A 12,183-nucleotide genomic window follows, 5' to 3' on the forward strand; every position below is an offset into this window, starting at 1 on the left:
GTAATTCCTTAATCCTCCAGCGCATTACAGAGGTAACAAGTGGAGCACCTGTACCTCTTTACAGCCCTCATTCTGCCCTCAGAGGAATACAAAGTGGATGTCTGCTTATAGCCAGAGAAACTGAGAGAGATTGTCAACTACACTTTACACCTTCTTGAACTGATCAATATCCTGTATAAACAAGAATTACTTACTTAGCACATAACACAGAAGATATGACTGAGGAATATCTTTTGAAAAGAACACCAATAGTGATACATTGTTTTATTTTACACAAACATTAAAAAGGAAAGAAAATGGAAATTAATTTATTTTCTTCAGACAAATGACAGTGCATGATAACAAGTGCAACACAGGAAACTTACCTGCACAAATAAAGCAATAATAGCTATGCCGTGCTTCTTTCCTACTGCCTCATCAATGCTGCTGTACAAAGTGGAGTTCCAGTGCATTAAGTGAAGCTAAACCAAAGTGCAAATAAAACAATAAATTAATAAAATAAATAAAGCAGCAGTTAATATAAATTAACAAAGCCTTGGCATGTATGTGTGCATGAATGAATAAACATGTGCATGCCTAAGGTTGTACATGTATATGTAAGTGGATTCCTACTATAAACATCAGGAATCTCAAGTAAAAAAGCGTCAGCTGCTGAGAAAGTGGCATGTAGCCAGTTAACAAATACTTTAACAAAGGTGTGTTAACTACATTGATGATGTTAATGATGATTTAACAACTCCCTTGCTTTGCATACTGAAACCATGTCAGCTAATGAAACCCACATCTCAGCCAGCCAGATCTCTTCCAAGGCAGAAGGATGATTACACACAGGGTGCGCCCAAACTCATGTCTAACTGACTGACTGTTCTATCTTAATGTCATCCGTCTCACATAATCACCTCCCAAGATGAGTCACTCAAATGTCAGTAGTAAGAGTAGGAGAAGTGATTTCAGGAATAAACATAAGGAAAGTAAAGCAGAGAAAACTGTCTGGAGTGGGGAGAGCAATAAAAGGGATGCTAAAGTGTAAAATATGAGTGCTCAACCATCCTCTTCTGCAAAGTAACAGGGCCTGTAGGAGTTAATGCCACTTAAGTTTGTTCAGGTGACCAGTCACAGCATGACTTAGGAAGGGGTGTTTGAGAAAACTGATGGATGGGGGAAGAGAATAGTGCAGCAACACAGCTGGAAAAAGAAAGCAGGAGGGGAGGAATGGAAGGAAGGAAGGGAGGAAAGCAGGAGGGGAGGAATGGAAGGAAGGAAGGGAGGAAAGCAGGAGGGGAGGAATGGAAGGAAGGAAGGGAGGAAAGCAGGAGGGGAGGAATGGAAGGGAGGAAGGGAGGAAGGGAGGGAGGGAGGGAGGGAGGGAGGGAGGGAGGAAGGAAGGAAGGAAGGAAGGAAGGAAGGAAGGAAGGAAGGAAGGAAGGAAGGAAGGAAGGAAGGAAGGAAGGAAGGAAGGAAGGAAGGAAGGAAGGAAGGAAGGAAGGAAGGAAGGAAGGAAGGAAGGAAGGAAGGAAGGAAGGAAGGAAGGAAGGAAGGAAGGAAGGAAGGAAGGAAGGAAGGAAGGAAGGAAGGAAGGAAGGAAGGAAGGAAGGAAGGAAGGAAGGAAGGAAGGAAGGAAGGAAGGAAGGAAGGAAGGAAGGAAGGAAGGAAGGAAGGAAGGAAGGAAGGAAGGAAGGAAGGAAGGAAGGAAGGAAGGAAGGAAGGAAGGAAGGAGAAGCACTACCTACTGAGAGGCAATATGAATTTTTCACACGAGTGTTGCAGAACTAATGCTAAAATGTAATCTCTGTGGCTGGGTCTGATAACATTACAGAGCTTCAACAGTTTAAAGCACAGCTCCTTTGAAGTTTATCTGACAGCAACTTTTGCACATTCCACACAGATAAAACAGCTAAAAAGACACAAACTCTCAGACTTCATTCCTGTTGTGAAATTGTGATCAATGTTTTGCTCAGTCATGAGTCTAAGAAGTTAAAATGTAATCCTGTTATCTAACATTGTTTCCATCTTCAGCATCTTAGTTTTTAAAACAGATAGCATGTCTTAACTATATTTTTTTTTCACTTCTGACCAGTAACAGCCTCCATGAAACGCTTACTGCCCCTTACACAGCAGGACTTCTCTTAGGCATCCCAGCATTTGAGAAGAACAGTTCCTCAAGTAAAGACCCTCCCCTTATTGATCTAACCTCCAAAAAGAATTTAGAGGAATTCCTTTTGATGATAAAAGTTTCAAAAGTCAATATAAATTTTTAAGGGAATATGTTGTAATTCAAATTAAATTCCATATTATCATACAAATAATTATATTCATGCTGATCAAAGGCATCTGCTGTGCTGAAAACATGAAACCGTTTTCTTAAAAAAGATAATAATTAATTTGCCCATGAGAACACTTATACAAATGTACTTGCCCACAGCTACACAACATTTACTCAATGCTCCCTGTTCAAACTAAGCTATCTCGCTGTTGCTGATGCATTTACTTGGTGCCATGTATTTTATCATCTGTAAAAAGCAGCGTTACTCAATTTATTTGCTTTTGGCTTTTAAAGAAACAAAACCACCGGATCAAAAATGAAAATTTCAGCCTCCAAAGCTCAGAACACCCAAGAAGATCAAGTGGAAGCATTGCATTTTCCGAGACGAGCCCAGCAGCACTTGCATCAGCTATCACTAGAGGGGGCTCAAGGAGCCTCCCCAAAACCCTGACATTCAGAAGGAAAAGAATGAGGTCGGGGTGACAGAGTCGGGAGGGCAAGGTCCTCGGTGCAGCCAGCACAGGGCTGCCTGGCACAGCACCTCGGTTGGTTGGTAAGGTCGAAGCAAACTTGTCCTGTGGTGGCTGCAACAACAGCACTGAGGGCAATCGCCAAACATAAAGTGACCGTGACTTGGGCTGTGTCAACAGGCAGCTCTTGGCTAAAGCTGCCCTGGCATTCAGCATGGAACACCCCTTTGGAGGTGAAGTCTAATCCGACGTTTGTCTGCATTCTGACAAGAGTGGGGTTTTTGGAAGATTTGAAAGGAAAATGCTGTGCCTCTGCAAGAGGAAAATGAGCAAGAGCTTCAGCCCATACCAGCAATGACCCCTGGTTATCCAGAACTGAGCTGCTCTTCTGTCTCAGGCAGCTGGATCATCAAGTCAGAGAATTTCTTATGATAAGGCTACATATCAACTAAAAAAATAACACCAAAATCTCTGTGTAATGCTATAAAATATTAAGAAGTCTAGAATTAGTCTGCACAGTGGCATAAACAGCCTGATAGGAAGACATGCTGCAAAATACACTCAGCTGCTGCATGAATGTGGAACCAGAGAGAAATGCCCTGCAGCTGGAACACCTTTCCATGGAACATACCTGCTGGCCAGCACCTCTTCCCACAACTCCAAGGGGAGACATGGGGTAAGCAAGTTAAGTAAGTTAAGTATTAGCTACACACTTTAAGAATGTCTTTAAGGCTCTGCATCCTCTTCAGGCCTCCTTCCTTTCAACCAGCTCAACAGAAGTCAGGATGGCCTGCTAAAAAAATGTAAAGCAACACAAAGAAAAAAAAAGGGATGTACTAAAGGCTAATGTAGAAATCCTGAAACAGGCTGAGGCTTAGTAATCAACATTACTAAAGGTACTGAAATGGTCACTCAGCACTTCTTGTCCAAAGGTTTCTGTGAGGGTCTGCTCAAAGATGCTTTAAATACACCATAGGCTCCTTAGAACAAGAATCACCATTTTGTCCTGAATTGCTAAAGCCCAAGGTAGCAGGGACTTTTAGCTTGTCTTTAGGATGCTACTGAGTTACTTCCTTAGAGGCTGTGATAATTGCAGTGCATTAGTAAACTATTTTTTTACATAGCAGGTTGTAAACTTACTGTCATAAACACTGTGGTGCCAAAATAGTATCAGCAAGTTCATAAATGGATTTGACAAAAAATGCAGAGATGCAAAAACAGACATGAAAGAGAACAGGTAGAAATGCCACTATCTCTAGCACTCCTAATCTTATGACAGCAAATGATGGGGGAATACAACCAAAAGGGGTTGGGCTCACGTGCTCTCCCTGTGCAGCATCCCTTACTGATACTGCTGGGGACAGGATACTGAATGGACCCTGCCCTGATCCAGCAGCATATTTACTCTCTTCTCATATTCTGAATCAAGGTGATATTGGGAATAGTTCTTCACAAATAAATGTTCTGTCATTAAGGATTTACAAACTGAAATTAAACAGGCAGCCTAATGAAAAATAATAACCAATAACAAAATATTCTCTAACAACAGGCCACCAAGGCCTCACATCTTTTGCTCTAGCTCTGACAAGCCCACACATGCACATTGAAAGAAATAAACAACATCAACATGCACCTGTATAAGAGGAAATAAAATCAAATTAATTCTTCTACAGGAGGGGAAACTGTAGCTCAGACACAGCTGGATAAGTAAATGAAAAATATAGCAAGTAGGAAGGCCTAAGTGTTTGTGCAGCAAAGTGCTGCTTTCAAATCATTGTTTATCCTGCATGATCATGTGGTTCTCTGGAGCTGTTCTACCTTTTGTTTGCTCCTGTTTTATTTGTAATATGACATCAAAGAAAAACATCAGATAACAGTTAAAAAAAAAAAGAAGATTGCAAAAAAAGTCTTCAAACATTACAAAATTTGAACTCTAGAGAGTACAATCCACAAACAGCATGGCCTGTAACTCTTGTTAATATTTATGGGAAGCAGATGTGCACAGAGGAAAGACCCCAGTGCTTTTACAAATCTCCAGACTGTCAACAGTATATAATATAATGCCCATGCACATTGACAACTTCATACCAATGAATATGTATTTACAAGTGGTAAGAGCCATGGTGCCTTATTAGGTTAACACTCTGTATTTTGGTAACCTTCAGTTTTATGTTGATTTGAGAGAGATCTATAAAAAGTGCACACTCACAAGGGGTGCCAGTCTCCGTTAGGAATATAACCATGTGCTTTTTTTTAAATAATCAGCTGGAGCATATTGGCAGATTACCACTGTGGAGTTGTCATTCAGAGTACAAACAAGCTGCAGTTGTCAGTATATCAGCAGAGGCTTTGCTCAGCTTGCTAGCTAATGTTTTGCTACTTGGTATTATGGTGTTTCTATATAGTCAAAATGAACCAGCTATGCTCTTACTGATTATCAGTGGCTGGCTCAGCATGCCAGACGGTGTAATTCTACAAAATAATCAGAAAGCTGTGAGGAACATCTTAGCTCTGAGAAAATACATTCTTCTGTTGGACAAAAAAAATAATCTGAGCCTTTTTACATTCCAGCTGTAAAGAAAAGAGCTGTAACAGTGACTTCCTTAACATCAGATAAACTGTAAACTCATGAAAGCAAATGATAATAAAGTGCTGATAACATTTATTCGTTCTTTGAGCAGCTGGAGAGACTCTGCTTTTCATGAAAAGTTAAGAAATCATTCCAGGTAGCAGAGAAAACCCCACAGGACTATTCTGCATGGAACAAATTCTGAGAATGTTATTAGCTTTCATCCAGTCTCCACTCATTCAAAAGACTACTGATTCTTGTCCTAATGTCCTTGCTTAGGAAAAGCTGACACTGACATTAACAAGGGGCCTGTCTTGAACTCACTGAGAACAGAAACAATCTTTTAAGCTCTGCTGCTGACCTTATTTCATTCCCAGCTCACACATAAAAACATTTAATGACAGGATAATTTATGTTGGAAGTGGCCTCTGAAGTTCAACCACCTCCTTCCCCCAGTAGTTAGCTACTAATTCAAAGTCAGATCAGGTCACCCAGTGCCTTGGCTGACTGAGTTTTGCACATCTCCAGGAATGGAGAACCCCCAGCCTCTCTGAGTAACCTAGTCTGTGTTTGACCTCTGCCACAGTAAAGAATTTTTTCTCCTGGTACCTGACCATATGCTCTCTTTTTGCAGCCTGGGTTCCTTGCCTCCTGCCCTTTCATACTCCCCAGGTGTCTCTGTTGAGAAACTCAGACACAAATTGCCCATTATCCCCAGAGTGACACTGCTTGATTGACTCCTGAATGCTTCCTCTTCCTCAGACCTTCTCGGTCACCCACCTGTGTGAATGTTTCACCTAAGCTTACACAAGTCCTGTAATCTTAGGAAAGTTGCTACTAGCTCTGTCCCTCATTGTGACATCCTGATATGCATCTGTCACTCAAATGCCAGATCAAACATGAGCCAGGCACATTCCTTGACAGGTAAACACACTCTGAAATAAATCAAAGCTCATTTCTTGTTATGACATATCTGATTAGTGGTAAGGGGAGAAGAAAGACTCTGCTCCAATGTTTCTGCACTGAATATTACAAATTTGCTTTAAACTTTCCTAATCTGGAATGACTTGTTACCATAACAAGGAACCCATATATTATAATTGCTTTCTTTATTAACACCTATTGCTAAACTACTGAAACACTTATTTGTTCTTAAGATTCCCTATAAAACAGTGTTCAGTGTGCAGCATGTCCAGTGGCTAAGCCCAGCAGTTTGGAACAAAGCACCAACCCCCCACTCCATAGGAGACAAGGGGAAATGTGCCATCAGCAAAACTCCGCTTGACCCCCCTGCCACCAGAACCAGGTCCCTTGCAGGGGGCTTATGCCTGATAAAACCACCAGCAGCTGAAGCAGCAGGAGGCAACAGAAAACACCTGCTCAGCCTGGGTTTAGGTGCTGCTTCAACCTAGCTGGCAACCACAGCCCATTTTGCAAAGGTTTTTGACACGGGGGATCCTTCTGTTCAGTTGGCTTCAGTTTGTGCTTTACACACAATAGCAGACCATCATTTTTCAAGAGTTCCTCTTCAGAACTGCATGTTAATTTATTAGATCATCAGACTGTGACCCTTTTGTCACTGGGCTTGCTTGAATCTTCTGCTGTTGCAACTGCCTATTGTACTTTTTCCATTCTCTACGCTCTCACTCTTTACTAAGGAGCTAATTATTACAAAAGCTTCTTTCTTCAATTCATGCTGCATCATGTGTACATTAATCTCCTGGAAAGCTTTGTTCCTTGATCAGAACTAGGTTACACAGTTATTTCTTGTCAGCTGTCCAACTAGCAATTACAAGCTCTAGAAAAGTCTGCTTAGACTGTTAGTACTACAGGACTAGAAGGCATTTAAGGATGAAAGATAGGTTCTTGCTCTTTTATCTTTCCCACTCTGTTTCAATTCATATAGGCAGTGCCTCAAAAGACCAGCAGTTAGGTGAACACTGCATCACTACGTCTTACCCAGAATTGCATGTAATTCTGGAATTTTTGACAATATTGCTTTTTGTCATATACCTGTACTGAGAGAATGGAGCTGAAACTGAACTTGATTTCACATAAATGTCATCTCAGAGCTGAATCTATATTCCTAAGGTAAATTAAAGCAGCTTTAGAGCTGCTCTGCTAAAGACTGTAGAGCTAAGAACTGTTCTCCTGGACTCACACAAATTTGTTAGAGATCAGTATATTACAGTCCAGTTTCATTCATAATATGGCATAATAGCTCAGGAGGGAACAGTACAAATGGGAAATTATTCATACCTAAGTAGAGCCAGCATGAAGTCCTTTTCCTGGTTTGAGAGGGATGACATGAAGCTGAGGATGTCAGTCAGTGTTAATGGAAGGCAATACATTTTAGTAGTACAATGATGTGCAATTTCAAAAACCCATGAAACTCAAAAACACAACTTCCAGTATTGCATAAACAGCAATGGACAAAATGTGGAAAAAAATGTGTCTTGCTATTATACATTTGCACAATAATTTGTGATTTGATACTTGACTTGGCACTGAAATGTTTCAGGAAGCAATTCACTGCGCTGCTGGCAGTGACCATAACACACAGCAATTACTTTCCAAATCCTCACAAGGGGACCAAACCAAGGATATGACCAGGGTATCCAGCTCTAAGAAAAGTGATTAAAAATTAAAAAGTTAGTTATTAACAGCCTGAAGGAGAGGTTTAGGAAATTAAAGTTAATGGAATTGATTCAGAAGCTGTTTGAATATATCTTAGGAGAAGCAGGAGTATGTACGTACCCCATGCCTCAAAAAAAAACCCCAACCCATAAAGTAAAAAACCTGCATGGTTAAACATTACAGTTCAGTCAAGGTAAATATGCTTGCTTTGAAAATGCAAATGCAAAGAAAAGCAAATATCTAGATCCTGAACTCTGGGAAAAAACAAGAAGAAGAAGATGAGGAAGTAGCCAAGGGAGTTAGGTTATTAATCAGTCTACTTGGTTTATGCTTGTAGACTTGAATTTTGCAATGCTTCTACTGTGGATAGGTGTCAAAATGTCCTTGAATTTCAGGAGAAGTGAAATATTTTTTCAAAATTAAATAAAGGGAATTTTATACCTATCTTGAAAGTAACACTAATTTCAGTACTAAAAGACACCAGTCAAAAGCAGCAGTAATGAACACAGATGAAAACACTGTTGGCATTAAGAACTTCCTGATTAATATAATGTGGAAGAAGGAAAAGCACAGCTTCTTTTGAACTTCTGTGTGCTACAGTCCATTGAAAGTGTTAAAGACCTGGCAGGTCTGGTGCATGGCTTAGCTGTCAGGCTCCAGGTATGTACAGAACAAGATGACATTCCCTGAACAAAGAATTCTGTAATCTAAAATCAGAGAAATAAGGTACAAACAAATCAGGTTGGAGCAGAGTACAAGGTATACTAGAGATACTGTTTAAACAACTTCGCAGTCATAGATTGAGCTGCTATATGTCTCAGGTCAAAAGCTAAATTCACAGCAAAAACATGTAGAATAATTCTCGATTAAGACATCAGGTACTCCAGAAACCCTGCTGATTGGTGGTCTCCTCTTTGTTAACATCTTTGAAAGAGGCTGAGCTGTAACATGGCTGTAAGTAAAATTACTTTAGCTGGATCATAAAAGGAAAGGTTGCAAAGACATCTTTTTTGTTGTTTATTTATTTTTCTTTTATTTATTCTCTTTCCTAAAACCCAGCCAAACAACATCAAAAGTAGTCTAAGCAATTGTGCAGCCAACTTCAGGGGTGCCACTGAAATGATAAGGAATAGCAGGACAAACTATTTGCAGCATCTCAGGAAATATTCTCACAGTTGCTGCAGCAAAGCCCTTGTACTGAAGAAATATCTACATTGGTAAGCCATGCTGAAAAAGAGTACTAAAAACATTGCAACATCTACCAGTAACCAAGTATCCATGTTCCTTCTAAACAGCCTAATTACATGCAGTATATGACAAAGAACTGCTGCTCCATTGAAGAAATGAACTTAACAGAAGGAAGTAGATATGCATATGGAGAGATTCAAAAGACTACAGCTGCAAATAGTAAGCTAAAAGAGAAAAGTGGAACTGTAAAAAATCCAACTGAATGTACTTCTTTCTGTTCTGGCCAAAAGAAGTTTAAAGGCTAAGAAACAAAAATTAATTTAAACTTTAAAAAAGTGAAAAATGGGTCATATGTCCCTCTTCTAACCAGAGATAGTTTTCAGAGAGTGGCTTCACTTCCACCATACACAAAGTTAGGGAACAGAAAGGGTATGTGAGGAGACTGACACAAAGCCAAGCACTATGACATTTCTTCCAGCACGTCCAGGTAAGCAAGACAGAGGCACAAACCTCCATTTAATGCAATCACAGCACCAATGTCTTTACATGCCTCAGTTTTTGTGAGCTTTACAAAGCTCAGAAAGCTTTGTAAATCCCACCTTGGCCTCTTTTATCCAGAGGCTGCTGCCATGTGATATTAGCCTCACTGTTTCTTAGGAAAACCACTGGCAAAACATCAAAGGGTGTAAGTGAAAACTGAGGATGTTGTAATATGTGATTTGCATGTATTTATTTTTTCTTCCCATTTGAAAGCACAAGCACTGTTTATTTCTACTGGCACACACAGAAGATTGAAATAAAGCAGGAATTAATAAAAAATGAACATTTTTCCAACTGTAATAAAAGTATAAAGGATAAGGTAAGGAATGAAAATGACAGAACGCCCTTGATTCCACATTTCAGATTGTCAATTTCAACCCAATCAGTAAGAAAATGAAAATCTATACAGTTATTACCATCAGATTCATAGGTCAGCCTCTTCTCTGTGCTGTTTCTGCTCAGTGTGTGAGGCAAGGAGCACCACAGAATATGTTACTGTTCTCTGATACCACATCTGGCCCCAAAAAATATGTAAGCTGAGGTGTCCCCAAGTCTGCCCTTACCTGGTCCAGCAGGAAAAAAACACACATTCAAACCTTTCTTTTTGCTTCCCATGAAGAAAAGGAATGAAAAAATGAGGATTTTAGTGCAGGATCCTCCATTCTGTGTTTATTCTGGATTCTTGCTAACCTGAGTGGGTGTATGTGTGTGTCTGCATGTGCTTTTATAGCTCCACAGTTAGAAAGAGCAAAGCTTGGAGAAAGGACTGGTCTTTGATCACATTAGACAGAAAACAAGTCAAGAAACATGAAGTGCAAAAGTTAAGTACTTAATTCTGGAGTGTTATTTTTAAGGCTAAGCATTTCATATCAGCATGTCCAATTCCACAGTGTTGACTGCAATCTGTTGTCCTGGATTTAAAATCAGACAGTTCCTATGTAGAAGCAATTAAATCACTGGTTTAATTTTCAACAGTAGATTCACTAATGAAGGAAAAATAGAAAACACTCTTTCCCTGCTAATTTACTAAGTTTTATTAATAACTCTTGAATCCCACAGTTGTCTGTGCTTCAAAACTGAGGGTCTCTCTAATCTCCAGCTGCATATGATCTTCTTGAGTTAGAATCTTGACTGCTCTCCAGTGAGCAGTTGCTCTTCCATACTACACTCCTCCAGGAAATTCAGTCAGTGTTTTTCCTCTAATGTTGGCTAAGCTTCCTTTAAAATAATAAACTTTCTTATGCCTCTCCTAGAGTTCCCTCTTGAATTGCAAGTTTGTGGATTGCCTAATGGTGCTATACTTTTCTCCTCTCCCCTATTTTCATAAAATCTCCACATTTGGTTAAACTTTAACTGTTCCCCAATTCAGTTCATCACATGGCTTAATTCTGGCACAGCAAGAAGGCCAGTGAGACCATCTCATCAGCAACAATGTGGTTAGAGGATCAGATTCCCTGTTGTTATATTGCTGGACTGGGATGTCCAACAGAAGTTAGGCTTTTCAGTACTGCAGTGTCTGACAGTCTTACTAGAATTCACACATCTAGGAATCATGAGTCAGTTCTCTGTCAGTTCTGAAGTAGTCACCATGTGTGACCAATGTCAAACAATTTAATCCCTGTGAACTTGTTTTCTATCTGTTCATTGGCAACAGCAGAACTTGTCTCCCCTGCACTGATGTCTTGTTACACTATTTGTGCTTGTGAAGCACTCGGGCGTGACAGCAAATACTTGTGGAATTCTTGAAAGGTTTTTTAGCTCTCAAATGCTCTAGTTTTATCCTTTGTCTCTAAAGAGCGATGTATGCACCATTAGTACAAAAGACACAAAATTTTGGTTTGAATATAGTGGCAAATACATGTGTTATACTGAATGTTTATATGAGAAACAGCTGGCATAAATTGTTCCAGCTGTTCTGAGGTTCAGCTTCTGTAATGCAACAAGCTGCTGCTTTGGTTCCATTGTAATAATTAGTAGTGTTAAGGCTTCTATCATGAATCTTGCTTTTGTTGTAGGAAGGACTGTTGTGTGTTTTTTAAGTGGAAAAGTAGGATTTTCTTTTTTTCTAAGCCAAATATACTTATGTCAAGGCTCATTATTAACAGTATTTGCTCTAATGCATGCAGAGTTTACATTACTACAGAGTCAGGAGGAAATGAGACCAAACCAACCGGTTGCAATGTTTACCTGTAGTGAAACACTTGGAACTGCAAAGCCATTTAACCTGATCTAGTGGGAGGTGTCCCTGTCCATGGCAGGGGGATTGGAACAAGATGATCTTTAAGGCCTCGTTCAACACAAACCATTCTATGATTCTATGATTTTATGATTCTACCTCTGATAGTATTCACGCACACACTGGAACCAACTTAGGAACTGGTCCTGACACACATGCAGTGTGGAAAGGGAGGAACTAAGGAATCTCCTTTCTCAGCCTCTTCCACAAGTGACAGGTCTTGGATGACAGGAAAACAGTTAGGCCTAGTGGTTATGGCCAAGGGCCAAGGAAAACCAAA

At 40.0% G+C, this 12,183-nt stretch overlaps 1 protein-coding gene across 1 annotated transcript in view; it reads right to left on the reverse strand.

Annotated features, from left to right (window-relative positions):
* Positions 1 to 12,183, reverse strand: part of CA8 (carbonic anhydrase 8) — a 50,096-nt gene that overhangs the window by 25,879 nt on the left and 12,034 nt on the right. Inside the window, exon 4 of the mRNA XM_030444542.1 lies at positions 366 to 461. Coding sequence (XP_030300402.1) covers positions 366 to 461 — 96 coding nt within the window. The remainder of the gene's footprint in view (positions 1 to 365; positions 462 to 12,183) is intronic.

The sequence above is a fragment of the Calypte anna genome, chromosome 2 (assembly GCF_003957555.1).
Source record: "Calypte anna isolate BGI_N300 chromosome 2, bCalAnn1_v1.p, whole genome shotgun sequence".
NCBI classification, from domain to species: Eukaryota; Metazoa; Chordata; class Aves; order Apodiformes; family Trochilidae; genus Calypte; species Calypte anna.